At 46.8% G+C, this 21,110-nt stretch overlaps 1 protein-coding gene across 9 annotated transcripts in view; it reads left to right on the forward strand.

Moving 5' to 3' along the window:
• The window catches only part of HELZ (helicase with zinc finger), a 2,743,493-nt gene that overhangs the window by 1,256,562 nt on the left and 1,465,821 nt on the right, over window positions 1-21,110 (forward strand). For 4 of the 9 annotated variants that reach the window (XM_069655034.1, XM_069655036.1, XM_069655035.1 and 1 more), the window contains one exon: window positions 3,822-3,875. The exons of the other annotated variants lie outside the window; for them this stretch is intronic. In XM_069655034.1, the coding sequence (XP_069511135.1) occupies window positions 3,822-3,875 (54 nt within the window). The remainder of the gene's footprint in view (window positions 1-3,821; window positions 3,876-21,110) is intronic. 9 annotated transcript variants of the gene reach the window in all.

The raw sequence follows: 21,110 nt of genomic DNA on the forward strand, positions 1-21,110 counted from the left end.
GGTAAAGTTGCCATTGACTTAAATTAAATTACCACAGATCCAGTACACCCCATCTTCCATGGAGTGCTGCAAAGGGTTACTTAGTATCCCTTTTTATCTGTACCTCCTAGAGCATTGTTTCGCTCTTTTAACATTTAGACTTGGCTGGTGGCAGTGGTATCTACCCTAACTTTTCCACCGCGATTATATTAGATAAACATGGTATTGTTTTAGGCTATTATATTAGCCTCAAACTTAAACCCGCTTGACCAAATACTTTTTCTTTTGGCTCCGGTTGGGTTTATTCGCCCTTCTTGTCTTACTTTGCATGGCAAACCAGGTTTGCCTCCTTTGTTCACCGTCTTTTGGCTGGCTTCTGCCAAGAAGCCCTCCTCCAGGCGTCTGGTTGTCTAGGTGGGCTGAATGTGAGGGAGGGGTGTAGTCACCCCCTGCACAGGGTATCCTAGGAAACCCAGGTCGCACTTTGCCATGATTGGCTGAGGTGGTTGTCCGGGCTGGACAACCCCCCTGCTGCGTGATTGACAGCCAGTCTGTGTCAATGTTTTTTTTTGCATAAAAGCAGGTCTCCTGGGCTAGAAGTCAGAGAGTCGCCACTGGAACTACAAGGAACCGAAGAGAAGCGGAGAAGAAGTCTGCTGCTGCAACTACCCCGTCCCGGTATAGCCCTGCTTCAGTCCTGAGCTATCTATCCTTCGACGACCGGAGAAGATCCAGTCCGGAGTCTTCTTCCCTTGAGCTTGGTGGGAATAACCAGCTCATCTTCTACAGCCAGAGGATCTTCTTCTTGGTAGAAATCGCTGCACACTGCTTTAGTGGTCTGGATAGCCATCTGAAGAGCCTCTCCTGTTTTTAAGGAGCGCACCTTTTATTCCTTGTCGCTGCTGCCGGCTTCATCCCTGTGTGGTGCAGACCCCTTCAGACGACGTCCTTCACATCAAAGCTCCAGGAACCGTGGGTCTGCGGGAAACCAACAGGAACAACTGCCAGGGCACCAGCTTCTCCATTGAATAAGCTACTGTGTCCTGCTTGAGAAATTAGGGTGAATCCCTTTTCTTCATCTCCAAGGCTTGCCCTTGTCTTCCCTCCTTCTTATAACTTTTGCTTCCAAACATTGACAATATCAAAGTACTCTTGGCTACGTTGAATCGTGAACTGTCCGACTGTGTGATCCTCGACAACAGGCACCCGGTGTCACTTGACCCTGGCTCCGGCCCTTTGACTCTTGAATTCCTGTCTGAGTGTTCTTCGATCCTGTTTTCCTAACTATAATATTGCCTATGATTTTTGCCTCCAACTCCATCTGGGTATCTCAGGTGCCAAGTGTGTTTTTGCCCCAGTAGCATTCCTTGTCACGGATACACGTTTATTTAGTAGGCCGAACTGTCAAAAAGTGATCGCCATCGTATTCACGGTAATGTGTCTAGTGTCGCAACACCGGTCCATTCAAACACAGGGTACTTACCTTGAGTCATACTGTACAAAGTGAATTGGTTAGTTGTAGTACATTTTACGTGTGGTTTTGCCTTTAATAGAAGTGTTGTGTTTATAACAAATGCTTTGAAAATAAATGTACTTATATTTTTCTACCTGAAACCTTGAGTCAGTGTTTGCTTGAGCCACAGTAATTGTGGTCCCTTTTTGTAATCTCTACTACTGCTCATATACTCTTGAGATAAGCCTGGCTGCTCCACTACTGCTACCACTTTAACATAGTAGTACATTCTTGTACAAAAGGTAAAACTTGTATTGCCACCTGTGGTTTTAATTGTGTGTAGTGGTCCTTAAGGGCACTGCACATGATTCTGCCTAACAGTGATAACTTACCTTTTGAATTGGGTTCCCCTCTTCCCAAAAGTAATGTTGGTTTCACTTTATTATTCCTGTTAGAATAATTGTATGAGTGTCCCCAATTTGGTCTTGCTTCCCCGGAGTTGCTGTTTGCCTGTCCAGAATAAGTCTGCCTAGGCAATGCTTACCTTTTAGGTTGCTGGTAGATCCTTACAAAGGTGTATAGGTTTTACTTACTTCGAGTATTACTGTGTTATCCTAAAATAAGTTAGTTATTGCTTCCCTTAGACTGTGAACTGAAAAGCAACTATAACATTAGCAACTATAACTGAATATTACACGCCAAGGTCCTACTCCCCTAGAATAACGGTGCTTTCCTGAATCAGAGTTCTATGTTTTTATGAGTCCTGCAATAAGTGTTCCACTATTCTGAAAAGTATATTTTCCAGTTGACTTATGTACTTTCTTGCTGAGCGTCACGGAATAAATGACGGGGTCTACTACCCTTCAATTACTGTAAAGTAATCTGAAAGTTACTTATGGTTTTCCTCCCCAGGAATAGATGTGACCTATACTGAATGTGTTGGATAAGGTCTGACTTAGTTAGAAATACTGTTAGTTTTCTAAATAAGGTCTATTCTTTGGTCTGTGTACTTTAAAGCATAGTGTTGTGTTTTTATTATTTGTTTATATGATCTGTGATAGTACTTATTTCCCCCAAGATTGATCTGGGCCGGCAGTCTTTCAGTGTTTCTTTGGACCGTTTGTATTACCATGTCTTTGTACTGATTCTACAGCCCTCTCTCCCTCCTAAAATGAGCCTGGCTGCTCTGTCTACGCTACCCTGAACTCTGGTGGTGCAGCCTTACTAATGGTGGAGTCTTGTACTGCCTCTGACTGCCTCTGTTGAATGGTTTTACTAAGCCCTTAGTTGGATTTCTGAAAAACTGTCCTAACAATAATTTGTGCAACAGGATATACTGTTAAGCAGTGACTAACAATCATCCAGAAGGGATTTAAGCACTTTGCACCACTGGTAGTGCAGCTACGACTACTGACTTACAACTACTTATTTGTAGGGGTTTCATTTTAGTAAATCATGCAGGGCAGCATTGTTGTTAAATAACATCTGCGAGCCGTTATTTGAATTCTGATGTAAGTGCAGATGCTCTTTGCAAGATAAGCAGTTCATATTTTATTGTAAGTATTTGCTAGGTATTGCTGGGTAACAGATAAAGAATCTACAAAGCAAACCTCATCTATGGAATGAAAAGATGCGTACATTGTGATAGCAGTTGTTCTGATGATATTTGGTTTGCTCTGCAGATTTTTAAAATGCCTGCCGCCATCTTCTCAGAATATTCCTAACCCACCTGTCGAAGGAAGTATCTGAGGGGAAGGGAGTGTAGTTTCTTTTAAACTTTAGGATGCTGTCACATCTGGCCTTTATGCTGTGACTTAGGATATACATCATTCTAGTAGTGCAAGGTTGGAGAAATATCCCAATTCCTGAGTTATTTCAAGAGCTAATATGCATCAGAAACAAGGTAGCCAACAGAAACTGCACTCTCGGATATGTTTTCTTCTTAACACCTTGGAATGCCTTTGTGTGTCATTTCATGCCATTGTGTTTGTGCTAGTCTTTTTTTCTATAACAGAAGGGGGAAAACCAGAGACAAGTATATGTTAACCCTAACCCCAAGAAAAGGCCTGGTTTGAAATATATGTGATGGGAGACTGACCTTAACAACGACAAAGCAAGTTCACTGAACTCCTCTAGGATTTCCTATCTTCATCAGAGAGACTATGCAAGAATACCAAAATGGGTGGGCTAGAAAGAAATGCTTGCGCCTAATGCTTCTTTATTGCAGGGATTTCCTGGGGGTAGCATTTCATTCCATCATTTTAGCTCATCTATTCAATTATAGAAGTAATGTTTTCTTATGACATAGACATACAAGTATAATGAATTGCCTTGCTCAAGTATTTGAATTTTCCAATACTGAAATTGTTTTCTCATATTTTGTTGCTAGATTTAGAAAGGTTGCAACTTGGACTACAAAATACTTACTTTCCCCAGAGATCAGGTAGATACAAATTTCCTCTTGTATTTTCTTAGTAAAGAAAACAGTGGGCAAATCCAAATGTCTGAGCCAGCAAGCGGTGGCACTTTAGGAGAGAGTTTTTTTTGTGTACATACATGTTACATTGTCGTAGTCTACAGTAGTGAAGGTATTTTGCTCATCTTCCAGTAGTTTATTCTAATTCACTTTAGTATCGGGTAAATGTGTACTGTCCATACCGCTTGATTTCATGAAGCCTCTTTAATTTGGACTGTAAGAGTTCACTGCTTTTGACTGGATAATAATAGCAAGACCGTTTTTGCATTATTTTGAAAAGATCACACTACCTAGGTATGAATAGCACTATATTGTTTTTTGCCCCCTCCTTGTTGTTTTGTGGAACTGATCCTATTTCCCGCAAACCGTTTTTGGAAGAAAAAAAACCTTATACTTGGATAACATTTGGATTTGTCCATTTAAAAAAAAAAAAAAGAAATACATTCCAAAGTTGTAGAAAGCCTCTGACATGTATATGCATTTTCATCTGTAAGTGGCAATTTTATTCACTAAAAACCCCAAATAAGACTGCTGCTGAATCTATAAATATGTTGCTGGCTGGCTGCAGTTCAGTTTTGCAGACTTAAAGCTGTGGCATTTGAGGTTACTTGTTAATTTCAAAAAGGTTATCTTCACTAGCAATTTTTTTGATGTTTGCATTACAAAACACGTTTCAAGATATTGAGGGCTGTTGACCCAGTAGGCAGTTCACAAAGCCAAGTATTGATTAGACATTGATGACCATTTACTCAGTATGTGTTGAAAAGAGGCCGGTCATTTCTCCATCTTTGTTTCCGCCTCAAGATTGATAACTTGCTTTTTATCACCAGGTGGAATCTAGGAAATCTTTTCATTTCTTGGCACAAAAAGGTTACATGCAGATTTATAGTGACAACACCCACTAAGCTGGCACTAACTTGAATCTTTACTCAACTCTTTTTCACCCAAGCAACAAGTTGGTCACCTCCTCAGAGGTATTCTTCCTTTACTCTCCTTCCCCCAGAAGCTCACTGTCTCCAGAGCCCGGGTTGTGTCTAAGCTGGACTATTGTAACAGCCTCTATCTAAATCTGCTTGCCTCTACTTTCCGCTCTCCGCAACTTATCTAGAACAGGACTGCGAGACTTCTCCTTGGCCTCAAGCCCAGGGATCGTATCTCTCCAGGACTGAAATCTCTGCACTGGCTCCCAGTGGCTGCGAGGATTAAGTTCAAAACCCCCTGCATTGTCCACAAGGCCTTCTGGGGCCTGGGGCCGCAATACCTTCAACTCACTCTTCCCAAATATCTTCCTTCTCGTGCTCTTCGCTCATCCGCCTCCAACTCCCTCAGGGTCAGTCGCTTCTCCAAGCAACGAGTTGGTGGTAGATCGCTCTCTTCGGCAGGGGCCTCCGTCTGGAACAAAACCTTCCTCTTTGCTTCTGCTTTCTCTCCCCCTCTCCCCTGCTGAATTCCTGGCTGAAACTGCACTGGTTACCTGGCCACCCTTTCTGTTCTCGGGCACAGGTCCCGCCAGTTGCACACCTGCACTGCCTCCCTGGCAACCCCTGCACCTGGGGACTGTTTTCTGTATCCCTACATTCCCCCTACCTGCACTTATGTCTGCACTTGCCTTGCACTTGCCACCAGCTGGCCGTTTTTATTTATCCTATTCTACTATCCCATGTACTGCACTTTCCCCTCTCACTTCCCCCATGCAATGTTCCCCTTCCCATGCACTTGTGCAATCTGAATGACACCTTGCCTAGTAAGATCGTTGTCTCTCTTCCCTTTGTTCGCCCTCCCTTGCCTCGTCACGCCTTGAAACACTTGTGTATATGCGCCTTATAAATGCCATATCATACCAAGTAATCAATATGAAACTCTCTCCGATTTATACAAGTTTTCTAACATGCTTTTTAGATGTACAAGCTGCCTTGTTTCAAAACACAAAGCCAACATTTCATATTTTGTGAAAACACAAGAATGTTCAGTCACCTTGGCCTCCGATCACAGGCACTGTCCTAGCCCACCTTCAAGTGGCATCAAGATACTTGGTGTTCTAATGTGTTGCACACCATTAGCCGCCAGTCTAGATATTGCTGATTCTATTATTTGCTCTTTTATAGATTAACATGATTTGCATGTTTGATGTCGTGCTGGGAATCATCGGTACATTAAAGCAGTTCCAGTTCTAAATACAAGAAAATAACACTTTACTGCTCCATTGGACTCCTCTTGGGCCACTTGCCCTTCATCCAATAAGCAATCTTCTTAACTCTATTACTGGAAGCCATCTTCAGATTATTTACTTCACACCATCTGTTGTGTTGTAATCATTGGACTACTGTCCTCTTCATTGGATGCTTTAACAGGAAAAATGGAGTCAAAATAGTCTGCATGCTGGAAACCTGCAGGACACAGATACACACTGCCATATTGGGAGTTTTCTTGTAGTTTTAGCGCCCTTGAGCTGCTTTATCAGCGGACGAGAAACCATTCAGATATCCTCATCGATTTGCTCCCATTGGAGAAACACTGCCAATTTTGCAAAGGAAAGTTGGAAAAATGACGTCTGCATCCCCATATAATTGTTCAACAAGATTTGCAAGCCTTCTAATCTCTATGTGCTAACTGAACCACTGATTGAAGTTACATTTTTCTGATCTGCTCAACTTCTTAATAGTATTGTTTAATTTATTTAATTTATTTAATTAAAGGTACCTTGAAATGAATAACTGTAAGCATGTGTGGGGAGTCAGATATGGGACACGTGTGGAGTTTTCTCATAAGTCGCCATTTATTAAATAATAAAGGGTGAGTTAAATGCCTAGATTTCCCTAACCTACCAAAATCTAGACTTAATGGACATTACCTCGTATCCGAATAATGTCTGTCCTTCACACTAACGCATACAGCAAAAATCATATAGGTATTATTTGGCTGTTTCAACTTTTCAAAAAAAGTTTAAATTCAAACATAAAGAAAACAAGAATTCTTGTGGCCAGGGATGGATCCCCTTCCCCTGGATCAATTCAGGATGTTTCAAATCCAAGATCAATTGCAGGAAATGTCTTTTCACCAGCCAAGCTCCACTCCAAGTAGACTACACAGTTCTGATCATCCAGTATGTCCTGTACATGGCGAAGTGACTATCTCAGTTTCAAAAAAAGGATTCTCATTCTCAAGTCAATTGTTTGTTTTCACAACCTCATTTTGGTGAACGACCAATAATTCTTCCTACATCAGATTGAAATGCTAAATGTTCTCTTCTCAAAAAGACCAGTGTTCCATCACCTTGCATTTCTTCTTCATTCATAGGCAATGCTTTAGTCAGGGTGGGTTATAGAATAGTTCATCAAACCACGGTAGTGGAATTGCCACCTCTTTTCTACCACAACCTTCTACCACAGTCACAGTACTTCAAATCATCTTCTTCCTGGTCCACTTGCCTTCCAGGACTAATGTTAGGCAGAAACCTGTGCAGTTCCCTTAGGGACCACTGCAAAAGGCTTAAGACTACAGGTGTTGGCAGTACCCCAATTGGTAGCAGTCTGTAGCACCCAGATTTACCTGGTAGCTGTGGCTTTGCAGCCAAACTTCTCTCAAGAAGAGTTAGACAGTATATAGAGTATACAAGATAGGTACCAAAATACAGTAGCACAAGCAAACACTGACCAGAGCTTTGGTATCAAAGTATATAATTATTTATTTAAAGACACACTTATAGAAACACTCCAGCACTATTATTGTAAGCAAGTTCAAATCACAGTCACTATTAATATATATACATCCCTTATTCCTTATTAGACAAGTCTTAGTTAACACCACTTATTTCCAGACAGAGGTGAGCGCTTAACTGAAGATGGCACTCCAATAAGTTATCAAAGAAGGGAGGGAAAAGGCAGAAATTAGAAAAGCGCACCACACTAATACTTTAGAAGCACCCAGCAAGGCAGGAAAGTCAAAGTCTACTTGTGAGCAAAAAGTTCAGAGGCCAGGCTCCCTCTTAGAGAGAGCAGAGCACCAATGCGTCCAAGATCACAGAGTTTAAGAGGCTCGAAAAAGTCTTGCAGGGAGTTCAAAAAGGAATTAGTTTAGCTCAGAAAAGTTCAGTTAGCCAGCCTAGGGTCAGCCCAGGTAGTAAGTCGAGGATTTAATAGACACCTCGTACAGACCGTTGCAAGGGAGGCTAGGCGGACACAGTACCTTTTTAAAATGGAGAGGTTCCTCCAGCGGGGGCAGTTGTTCCTGGCAGCGGGTGCAAGTCGCGGCGTCGTCCAGAGGAAGAGAAGATCTCGACGTGGAGGAAAGCTGAAGGTCGTTGCACTGCCAGGGAAGAAACAGCCGTGGAGTTCTCCGGTTAAAAGGTACTACCCTTTTATTTGCGGTAGTGGTAAATCGTGGTATCGCGGTTGCCGGGGTGCTTGGCACAGGCAAGGCGGCCACGAGATGATCCGGGAAGGCAAAAAGGCGGGCAAACTGGTTATCCCCACCAGTCAAAGGAAGAAGACTCCTCAGAATGAAGATCTTCTCTGTCGGGAAAAGTGGTGAGACGGTTCAGCAGGGCTCCACCGGTGGTGTCGTTGCAGGTCGGCTCAGCTTCTCCCTCCTTGGATTCTTTAGGTCTTGTGGCGACGTCTGAAGTTCCAGTCCCCAAAGCCCTGCTTTTATGCAGAAACCCCCCCATTCATCAGTCCTAGCTGTCACTCAAACATGCTAAGTGGGGCGGCTCACCACTGGGCCAATCATACAAGAGTGCGACTTGAGTTGCCGAGGCAACTCAGTCCAGGGTGCCTAAACCCCCCTCCCACACATCCTGTAGACCCAGACAGAGTGGCACCACTTTTGGAGGCTTTTGTGTAGAAGCCCGACAAAAAGTGGAACAAAGGGCTCGACTTGGGTTGGAGTTACAGAGGCGAACACAAATGCCATTTTAAAACCGAGTTCTGGCAAAAAGGCCCAACCAGTACTTCCACAATATGATGGTTTGTACTGGTTATGTTCCCAATTTAAGACTACTAAAGTCAATGGTGACTGGGTATGGAGTCTATGTTTGGGGGTCACTATGACACCCCTGTGTTACTGCACTGAGGTTGCTGTGTAACACACTTACCAAAATCCACATGAAACCCTATGGAGTAAAAGACCCCATAGCCCATAAAACACATTACAAAGTCAGAGGATATCTCAAATCATGTCTAAGAGTGGGAGAAAGAGTCTCACTCTTAGCAGGAGAAATAAATAAACCCCAAAAATCCAGCAACGCTGCTAGGGGACTCACTAGGTTTGGGAAATTCGCCTTAACAGAGAATTCTCCCTAACAACTAATCACTATTTACCCTTAACCTGATATATTCGACTGCCATGATAAAGCTCCTACTACAACTTCTACTCTGTGGTGAGTCTTGTTCCAAACTTTCCACACTCAACCCTTCAATGGGGAAAATTCTTTTAACTTGTAATACACTTGGCTTACAACTTCTTTCACAGTTATGCTGTCCAAATGGACTATGATTCTTACATTGATCTGTTTGCCATAGGCAATGTAGGTTACAAATCTCTCCCCCCTTGATCCTGTCTACAAGGAGGGCTTTTCTCCTGCCGGCTCTGGTCTCTTGCTACATAACATGTTGGCGGTTGACAATGTAGTTTACAATTTTCTTCCACAGGGTATCTGGAACTGTTACATTCAAAGGGCCTTGATGCCACACTCTGCTTTCTTTGGTTTTAACAATGCAGATTTATTGCACTTTCTTGGCTTTGGCAATGCGGGTTACAATGTTCTCTTGATTGACGTCTCCCTATTGGGAGAGTACATTCACTCTGCTCAGTTATTGCCCCTTCCCGGCTTTCTCATTGTGGGTTACAATGGTCTCCTGGTCAGCATTTGGTAACAGGAGAGTTGCGCCCAGTTTGCTTTAGTTTAAAGGTTCGATATTAAAATGGTGTACTTTGACACAGCGGTCTATTCGGGATTACCCCGTGGTTACCTCCATTAGGCCAACTCAGCACTATGTCCTGGCATCTCAGTTGGACTTGCTGCTTCTGCTTCACATGTCGGGGTCTCCCCATCAGCCTTCTTCTGCTCACGCTGTCTGTCAGTGGAGCACCCGCTGCTCCATGCGCGTATTAGTGTAGACTTCAAACCGGAGCGAGATGCAGGACACAGAGGGCTTCTCTCTCCCGTGGGACAGCTGGCTTTCACATCAATTCCCGCTATGGGTCTTCTACATCTGGCTGGACCCCCGACTTCTGCCACGTTCTCTGCACTACTCCTTCACAATGGCCCACACCTGGAAGGCCTTTAAATGTTTAAAGGTCCTGCTCAGGTGTGGGTCAATATAACAACTAGACCACACATTAGAGTTGTACAACTCTAGACCCCTCTTCCTCGTTTCAGTACTAAGAGTTTTATGGGATTTGAAGTCCATAGTGTTAGTTTCACTGTTGGATCATTAGGGAAGTTACTAAGGAGATTCTCCCATTCCTCCTGACGCGAATCCACTCCCACATGATCCTCCCACACAATTCCACCCCCAGGGTCAGGATCAGGTAGCGGCTGCCTTTCCCTGGCCAGGCCAGGGTTTTTGGGATCATCACCTCTGATTAATCACACATGGCTTATGAGGCACCCTTCCCAAACAACTTGTCCTTGAAAGAAGGAAAAGGGTGATAAACGAGCAAAAGGTACCTGCCAAACCAGGGCTTCTAACAGAGGTACTGTGTGAGCCTTCCCATTCTCACCCCTACCCAAATGCCAAAAAAGTGAATGGTTAGAAGAGCTTTTCCTTTTGACATAAGTCCTCGTCTATGCAGGCTTTGTCTTAGACAGGCGTGGTCTTAGACAGGCTCATGGTGTTGTCTACTACCGACTAGTCTAAATTGGGCCTCGTCTATGAGAAGACTTCTCTATGAGGGGATATATACAACAGCTTCATCTTGCGAAGAGCCTGAACTACAAGATAGACTAGTCGGGTGGAGGCCTAGTTGGGGAGAAGACTTGTCTATGACAGGGGCCTGGACTATAAGTGGGTCTCCTCAACTCCTCAATGAGGAACCTGTTCTATGTCCGAGCCTTGTCTGCAAGGGGCTTTGCCTAGCACAGGCTCATCTATTAAGGGCCTAGTCTACTACAAACGTGTCTATTTTCCAATATTACTTACATATATAGCAATATTATATTCCTCATTACTCCTACGTTCTGTCTGCTTTCCTCCATGTTGTATGGACGTCCCTCGCTAGGGATGGGAAACAGAACCTTTTTCGACAGAAACAATCATCTTCCCCTATAAATTTAGATGCCCACGGGGCACGGCCCTGGGAGCATCCATGCCTCTGACTCTGCCCACCGTGTCGACGGGAACGGACCACTTTCACAAGTGCTCCTGGGTTATGCCTCCGGCCTTGTAATTTCACCCACTCTTCCCCGGAAGTAGTTATTCTTTTTTTTTTTTTTCCTCTTCTAATTGGCAGGTACTGCTCTGTCCTCTGGTGCCATCCTCGTCCCCGTGGCATGTCGACGACAGCGTATTTCAGCAGGTGTCCAGCCTGCAAGGAACCCTTCCCTACGTCCGACCCCCACGCCCTCTGCCTCCAGTGCCTTGGCCCAGCCCGCTCTGAAGTATCGGTTGGCCAGGTGGATTGAGCTCTTCGAAAGGTCATTTCAAACCATACGTGCAGAGGAAGACCACGCTCAAGGTTTGTGCTCTTTTATCCTCTGCACACCGTTAGGGTGAGTCTTTCCCAGGAAGCACCCAAGCTGGAAGGACCTCCCAGGTCCTAAAACCAGCAAGAAGACCAAGGCTACTCCAGCTACTGGCTTCCGGGCCGGTAGATCCTACCGCTGAGGGGCTGCAAGGCTCTATTAACGGGCTCCACCCCGAGAGGCTTCGCCCTAGTAACAGACACATGTCTGAGGGGGCACCTGTACTCAGCACTACCGGCACCATGATCGAGGGCCCTCTGCCTCCCAGGTCTCGTCCTGAGGTGCAGGGAAGGTCCAAGCCTTCGCTCTTCAGCATTCACGTGGAGACTGGACCTGGCTCTGCAATTGCCACACCTCATACACATGGCGCGGGGCAAGACAAAATGGCCACCGGGCCAGACAAAATGGTGACTCACCCCGCTCCCTTCCCACATGGTCAAGCAGGGGAGCGCACACCCAGATGGGATTGTACAATGCCTGTTACCTACCTGATCCATGTCCTATCCCTGCACTTAGCAGGGCAGGGACGCATCCCCCAGTTTGGCGAGACAGGGCCCACCCAGGACACTGCAGCCTCAGGGTATGGCCTCTACGCCCTTAGGAGCCCCTACACCATTAGGCATCCCTCCTGTTTGCAAGAATAGGTTCTTTGAGAAGTTCCACACCCACACGAGATCAGCACAGATAGGTACCATCCTCAGGGATGTAATCGGGGACATGCTCCCTCCGGTACAGCCTAAGCTCCCGCTCGAGTTGAGGCCTTGGGTCCGGCTCAGCCCCTGACTCCCGCAGCAGCTCAGTCCCTGGCTTGGCCCCCACAGCAGCCCCCGCTACTGCCAGTCAGCATGCCAACAGCTGCCCACACCTAGCACTCCTCCTGCACCCCCAGATCTGCAGAACACAATGGCGGACACAAAGTAGGAGGAAGATCCGGACACACCATTGTCAGCAAAAGCATTCCTTGAGAGGCTGGCGGGTCTGGCTGAGTATCTAGAGGCGGGGGCCCTGCCCAAAGTACTTACACTTTCTCCTGCCACGACGACCAGCATAGCTCTCCAGAAGGATGTGGAATCCCTAGCCAAAAAGGATTGGGTCAAGCTACACTCCACCCAGCCCATCAATAACTGCCTGGACGCCAAATACAGGCAGACGAAAGGGGATTCCTTCTTATTGTTGGTGCATACCCAGCCACATTTCTCAGTTATAGCAGCAGCATCGCTATACTCCAAACCGCAATCTTCCTCAGCTGCATCCGCTTCTGCACTCCTGGGCAAGGAGGAAAAGCTTTTTGGAGGAATTTTGAAAAAAGATCTACTCTAATGACACGCTCCACCTGCGTCAGCCCAACGCTGATGCCATATTGGCGGCTATTAATCAGAAGTTGTGGCGGGAGATCGCATACTTCCTTCCAAAGCTCCCTGCCCACAGCCAGGCCAGGCCAGGCAAGGTTCAAGGCATGGTTGACGAAGGCCAAGATTGTGGCCCAGGATATAATGTAATCTATGGTGGCCCACATTGACACCTCAGGCAGAGCCATATGTATTGCCACCGGGATGAGGAGGGCAACCGAAATTCAACCCAGATGCGCAGGAGCGCATCCTTGACCTGACTTTTGTGGGGGGAGATGTGTTCCACAGACAAAGAACTAGACAAGAAAAAGAATAGCTTCCAAACAGCTAAATCCTTGTCTAGTTTAACAGAGTCCACACCCAAGACCTACAGCCAGGCTCACCAGCGGTTGGGCAAGGGTCGGGCCTTCAGAGGCTTTAGGGGTTTTCAGGAGAGATGCTCGAGGCAACCTGACAGGTCTCCGAGCCAACACAGGCGCAATCAGCACAAGGCTGCTAACAAGGTTTTTCCAGACACCCTCCCCAGCATCAGCCTCCTATGGAAAGAAGTTGCGACAGGTCTATCCAGATCCACGAATCTCTGGTGGGGGCCATGCTTGCCCATCACATACACACTTGACGGATAAGGTTTGCATACCTGTGCATCCTCTCAGTAGTGTCCACAGGCTTCCGGCTACCGATTCTTCTGTTTTCTCCGTCCTCCCCTCCACTCCCGCAGATTGGGACTGCAACTGTATTGGTGGAAATCCACTCACTGATGGCGAGCCAGGCGGTAGAGGAAATCCCAGCTTCTCAGCGAAGCAGGGACTTCTATTCCCGGATTTTCCCCAAACACAAAAAAAAACAGGCTGGCCTGAGAGTTGTTGGACCTTTCTTCTTTCAACCTTTCCCTTGCCCTCCAAAAGTTCAAGATGGTTACCCCAGCCTTCATTGCAGGGACCTTGTGTGGGGGAGACTGGATGTGCTCCCTGAATCTGAAGGATGCTTACCTGCATGTCCCGATTTGGGAACCCCATCGGCCCTTCCTGCGGTCTAGGATCATGGGTTTTCACTTTCAATACAGAGTTCGACCCTTTGAACTCAACTCAGCCAGAGGGTCTTTACAAGGCTAATGAACGCGGTGGCAGCTCTACTCGGGGCACAAAGCCACCACATGTATCCATACCTCGACATCTGGGTAGACAGGGCGGCGTCTGCGGAGGCAGTACGTCGCACGGCTACCGCTTTCATGCATACCCTATACGATCTGGGATTTTCCATCAATCCCAAAAAGTCACAGCTATTGCCCACTCTGACTTCCCACAGCGGACAAGATTGCAGCAACCAAAAAGGCCACAAGGCGTTTCCTCAGCAGAATAGTAACCTCAGCCTGGTGGTACCAGCACCTGCTGGGAATAATAGAGGCATGTCTCATTGCTGTACTGCATATGAGACTCAATATGAGGCTGCAGCCTTAGTTCTCGGCTTACTGGAATCAGGAGAAGGGTTCTCAGGTGGAGCCAGTCAGAGTACCACAGCATCTCCACCAGGACCTAGTCTGGTAGGGTACAGACACCAACCTGCTGGTAGGCAGGCCATTCCGGCAGCCTTTACCACAGATCACCATGACCACAGACTCGTCGCTAGGTGTATAGGGGCCTACCCTGGACAGCCACAGCGTCCATGGAATCTGGTCTCATCAGTAGCAGCAGGAGCACATGAACTGGCTCGAAATGGTGGCCATCTGGCTTGCTCTCGAGGCCTTTCTCTCCATTATCAGCAGCAAATCGGTCTGCATCCAGACAGACATGTCCACCTGCATGTATTACATCAGCAAGCAGTGCGGTACCAGGTCCCCGTCTCTCTGCAGGCTTTCGATAGATATCTGGTAGTGGGCTCTGTTGGACAACATGCACTTGTCAGCAGTCCACCTTCCTGGGAAATCCAACCTGGCGGCGGACAGACTCAGCAGGCTTGGGATGGACAATTAAAAGTGGCAGTTGAACGAAGAAGTCTTCAAGGGGATCTTCAGCAGGTGGGGCAACCCTCAGGTGGACCGCTTCGCCACCAGTTCCAACAGGAGATGCCCACATTTTGCCTCGTGGTTGGGTCAGGGCAGAGACTCATTGGGCGACGCATTGCAGATCCCGTGGAACAACATGAATGCATACGCCCCCCCCCCCCCACTCCTTTGGTGCACCAGGTCATCTGCTGGGCAAGGGAGTCTTGGAGCCTTCGGCTCATCCTGATTGCGCCATGGGGCTTCCCAAGACCCTGGCTCTCGGATCTCCTCAGTCTGTCGGATCAGCCCCCTGTACACCTCCCGATGTGCTCAGCCCATTCACAACAGGGGGAGCACAGTAGTTCACCCTTCTCCACAGAAGTTAGCCCTTGCAGTTTGGTTCCTGAACAGATTGCCCTGAAGCATTTGCACCGGTCGCGGGATAACCTGGCTATCATACTGGGGACTAGAAGTGACTTTACCAGGACTCAATACAGGAGCAAGTGGACTAGGTTTTGTCACTGGGCAGAAACAAAGAAGATTGATCCATTAACCTGCTCGCTGGGCGATGTTCTATCCTTCTCAGGGCATCTGGCTCACTCAGGTGTGCAGGTGGACACATGCTGTAGTACCTGGTGGCCATAGGAGCCTACAAGAACTTCGGTGATGATATTTTGTCATCTTCCAATCCGGTGGTTAAGAGACACCTGGCGGGTCTTACCAGGTTAAATTGCCTGTCAAATGTCCACATCCAGTCTGGGACCTAATGTGGTGCTCAGCGCCCTGGTGCACAAACCATTTGAGCCTGTGGTGTCTGCGGACATGAGGATGGTTACCCTTAAGACGGCTCTGCTGGTGGGCCTTACATCGGCAGGCTGTATCAGCAAAATTGAGGCCCTCGTGGCTTCAGGGCCCTATCCAACATTTCACTGTGACAAGGTGTTGCTTGAAACGCATCCCGCCTTTCTTCCTAAAGTCGTCTCCTCCTTTCACGTAAGTGAAGAGATAGTACTCCCGACGTTCTTTGCATACCCAAAGAACGAGGCTCGGTAGGTATTGCACTGTCTGGATGTCAGGTGTACTTTAAGATTTTATCTGGAACAGGACTAAGAGCTTCCGTAAATCGGACGCCTTGTTCATCACATTCAGAGGATCAAAACTAGGCTGTCAAGCATCCAAGGCTTTCATAGCAAGGTGGATGGTTATGGCCACCAGGGAGACGCACGAGGGGCAGCACAAGCCTTTGCTAGCAAACATGCATGCCCATGCCATCGGAGCCAAAGACACGTCCAATGGCAGACTTCAGCAAGGCGGCTATGTGGGCATCCCCCTCTGCCTTTTGCAAGCACCACTGCTTGGATGCCCGAGCCAAGTCGAATGCGGCTTTTGGCCAGACAGTTTTTAAAAACTTGTTTTCTTAAGAAGGGCAACTCTCCTCCCTGGAGCGGTATTCAGTTGTAATCGCCCATACAGTATAGAGGAAAGGGGATGGGATGTAGGAGTAATTATAAGTTACTCACTGTAGTGACTAACTTACTCCTAGTCCATAGTCCCCTTTCCTCCATCATACATCCCACCATCCTCCTCCTTAATAAAACCTGTGTCATTAGGAAATCTTAATATTGTCGGCGCGTCAATGGGGACTGAGGAGTGGTGCCGGTGGGCGGTGTGAAGGGTTGCATGCTCCCAGGGCCGTGCCCCTTGCGCATACACATTTAAAGATGATTTTATTTTTCCCTTCCCTAGCAAAGGGTGCCCATACAGTATGGAGGAAAGGGGACTATGGACTAGGAGTATGTTTGTCACTACGGTGAGCAACTTAAAATTTACCGACCTGAAGTTTTAATGATCAAATACAAGCCACTGTTCTAAATCTTGCCGTTCTCTGCCAAATTCCTCCCATTTTTGGGTGTTATGCGAGTCCCATGCTGATGTCCAGTCTTACACACCTGAAGATACTGTACTGGATATTTTTGATGGATTTAACACATTCTAGAAACCTCATTAATTTACTTTCCTGTAACTCCTGCTCTCCGTCATTGGTCTCTTTAGCATCTGTAAATGCTTTTCGATCTTATGAACATATCATTAAGGGAACTTGATGGAAATGGTTTAGGAGTAGAGCATTGCAAGTTCACTTTCTCTGTCCCCAGTGATGCACATGCTTGTGGAAGGGGTACTACTCCCATAACGTGTCTGCCACTCTGGCTGGAGAACTCAAACTACCTAATCAGTTTGCGGTAGATAGTCACACAAACTCAACTATGCTTCGTCTTTTCCTCTTCACTCTCGTGTTTTGCACAAAGTACAGCAACACACCAGCTGGTTAATGCATCCGGCCCCCTCTTTGGCCTAGCAGTGCTGGGTTGCATAGCACTTGATATTCTCCTGGACAAACTTCTTTCTTTTCGCCCTTATCACAATCTCCGGTCTAAAGAAAAGGGTCATGTCTGATTCGACATGAGGCTTATCCAGCAAGTTATTCCTTTTAGCTGGTTTTCCCCTGGAAATTCCCTCTCTGTTAGACATAGTGAAGGCAGTCTGATGCAGACCTCCTCCCTCGAGGTGTGTTTATCAGCAGTTTCAAACTTGTGGTGTGAATCTGCATTGCTGCTGTCTCCGTCTCCTTGCTCTTGCTTAGAAACAGTACTTCGATTCCATAAAAGACCTTTTTAGAAAATTCCCTTTGATCAGTGGCAGCCGCAGGGAAACAATATGGTTCCTTTTGGCCATGCATTCAAGCTTATGCAGAGACCTATCTTGATCTAGCCTCTTGGATAACTTTCCTTTAGCCAATGCTTCTGTAAAGAGAATGGGCCAGACCCACACTTCTGCAATCAATAAGCGTTTCTAGACGATTTCATAAAGAAAATGTTTTGTTACGTAGCTGCTGTTAAGACTGATTTTCAATACTCTGGCCTAGTGTACAGATTTATAGAAGGCCAACCTATATTGTGACAGGGACAACTCTGGAGGCTGTAGCCAAACCAGTTTAAGGTAGCAGTGACAGGCGGTCTAGGCTAAGATCTTCAGAGGGTTGAGAGTGTAAAGGGTCCACAATGAGGTCACACAATGGGAGTCACGAATTACACTTAGACAGGATGTATAAAAATACAGTTATTTAATTATGGCCAAACACACTATGAAAAATGAATACAAGCAGGTAGACTTACTGACCAATACCATCAAACTAAAATACATATGTACAGTCACTGGTTCAAGTGCATAATACAAATCAAAATGCTCCTGCAAGGGAATTAATAGGTGTATCACACACAAAAAGGTCCACAGAGAGGGTCCCTAACTAATATTGCCTAACCCTAAGTTGCCTGTTGCCTGTGGCCTTGTGCCCTATTGTTCAGGATACAAAGACACAGCACTCAGGAGAAAATGTAGGTAGGGTCTCTGGGGTCCAGTGATGGATTCTTAGAGCCAGGGTTCAAGATAGACAAGTGTCCAAAATTACCCCCCAACAGTTAGAAGTCTTGCCAAGGCAAGTATTGGCAAAGCCAATAGGTTTAAGATAAAGGATAAGTCCATTGACTTACAATGGGAGTGTAGGGGTATGTTAAAAGCTCGGTAACTTATCCCCCTCACTCTGAATGTTCCCAAGACTTTCCAGAACAAAGGAAGGGTGTCCTGGCTTGCATTTCCCTCTGAATTCCGCGGTCCTCGATTCTCACGGGTTGCAGGCTCAAGTGATTCTCCGGTTAGGATCTTTTGCTGGTGCAAGGACTCTTGATGAAGAAATGCAGAAACAAACGATGCAGGATCCTTCTCGGGACTGGAGGCGGGTCAGAAAAGCAGGGTTCAGACCGTGCATGCCGCGCACAGCGATGCAGCAGGACTCAGTCGCCACGGTTGGACTTTCCGGTCTTTCTCGTTGCAGTGGCAGCTGAGGGTGTGCCAAGTTTCAGGTGGAAACTCGGAACGGCAACAAAGATAACCCGGTAGCCCAAAAACAAAGCTGGTCAGCCACAGGACGATTCCCGGGCACTTCCGAAGGCGTTTTTTGTGCCGGGCACCAAGTAGGCTTTGGGAATGGATGGTCCCTGCACTCGTGGGGTCATAGCACCTTCTCAGGCCTACTGGAGATCACGAAACAGACAGGGCTCCACCCGGACTGCAGCAGAAGTTGGTTGCCAGGCCTCCTTCAGACAGGTTACAGGTTTCTTTGCAGGTCTTCTCAACTGGACGGATTCTTGGCTCCTTCAGGTTCTTCCAGGATCTCCCTGAAATGCATGCAGGGGCCCTTTTCTTAGCCTAAAAGCCAGGTAGGAGTCAAAACTCCGAATGGCAGAACTAGCCCACACACCCCCACAGTGGTCCAATCGGGACCACTGGCGGGGAACACTCATGCATACCACTCAGACACACAGATACCAGGATGTGTATTGGAGTTGGACTGACCCAGCCCACATCCTGCCTGCAAACACACAGAGCCCTCCAGTAGCCCGCCAAAAGCTGCTGCTTTCCCGGGCACTGGAAGTCCTTATAAGGATCTTTCTGGCCTCTGAGGCCAGGAAGAAGCCTAACAAGATGCAAAAAGAATAGACGAAAAACCTCTAGGCACGGCCATGTTTGGCCAGTAGCCACAGTAAGTAGCCAAACGCGGTAAACGCGGTTAAGCTAAAACGAAATTCCCCAAAAAGTGGGGAAAAGTCACTGCTGCCACCAGCCCATTTTTTAAGCACCTCAGAATAACCAAAAAATCCTTTGAGTGTTAGTCTAGGACGAAACAAAAATTAACCCCATTGCACTGCAGTGTAGGCTGCTGTGTGCAATGATAAAAGGTTACCACATGTGATACAAAAGTAACCACAAGTAGCAACACAGTCACAAGACTAAGGGAAACACTGTTTCCCAGTACTGATAGCCTTAAGGACATATCAGGTTCCCCATAACATGTGAGAAAAGGCCGGTAGTGAAGCTTAAGGCCTCACTGCACTGCAAAAAGTACAGGTCAGATTGAAAAATAAAAGGAAAAAGTTTGGGGTTCCATAAAGATGGAAGGAAAGGTGCAGTAAAGAGACTCTTTCCGAACAGCTGCTTGTCTTACCAACCTTCTCATACAGTTCTACCTCGTTGGCCTGATGGTTGTAAGCGTCTCTAGAATTAGAATGGATCTGAAACTTAACTATCGGACCAAGGAACAAGGCAGTCTTATTAGGTCTCCATGGCTGTAGTGACATAGGCACACGCAGTTGGATTTCATCCTGCTTCAAAATCTGCTAAGTGCTTCATGAACGCTTCCTGGAAGTCTGTTTATCCTAGCAGAGCTGCTCCAGTGGCATTTCTTGTCTTGTTGCCCTGGAAGGCAAAAACAGATTGGTGATTTAGAAGTTAAGCATGAGCTCACTAAGTAGCACGAAGTTGAGAGGAATGTTGTTTTTCAGAAACCTGAGGGTATTCTCCCAAGTAGACATCGAGAATCCCTTATTCAGGTGGCCAGGAAAGGGCTGGTGCTGTCAGATCCCTACCCTGGGGGTGGACGAGCGAGGGAGTAGCGGAGCCTGGGGTTGTGCCGAGAGAAATACCCCAGGTGAGATGCAGTATTATATCCCGGGGAAGGAGGAGAGGACAAGATCCCATAGACCTTTGTAGGCTATACCACATCTGCCTCCCTTCCTCCCAATGAATCTCTCTTGCCCAGATCCAACAACTCCTCCGTATATGGCATATCCCCTAGGAACCCAAACCCCATTGCACTCAAACTATTTCTCTCAGAATCCCTTTTTGTCTTTCTCCTACCCGAATACTCAGTCATTATCCTCTCCGTCCCTCTGATTATTTCCCGAACTCCTAATCTGTTGTGACAAAACACTACCCTTCCCACGATCTCCCCTATTCAATCCACAAACCCTACAAAGCTCACTTTTCCAAGTTAACCAACCACCCCCTTCCTTAAAACACCTTTTCCCCATCCTACCCCGTAGGATACCTAGAATATCAACCATCGCACCTCCCCCCCCCCCGCTCGTCGGCCCTCGTCCGACACAAACTTTTTCTCACACCGTGTCAGACAACGGACTAACAAAGAAGCTGTTTACGTGACCTGTCCCAAAACAAGGGTCAGGCAAAGTCAGTCAATTAAAAGTATCTACGCACACCTGACACTGCTTTCCCTTCCCCACAGGCATAACAGACGGAGCACGAAATTACACTTCGGGCAAGGCCGAATGCACGTG

This window comes from Ambystoma mexicanum, chromosome 3q (assembly GCF_040938575.1).
Source record: "Ambystoma mexicanum isolate Mex_15411 chromosome 3q, UKY_AmexF1_1, whole genome shotgun sequence".
NCBI classification, from domain to species: domain Eukaryota; kingdom Metazoa; phylum Chordata; class Amphibia; order Caudata; family Ambystomatidae; genus Ambystoma; species Ambystoma mexicanum.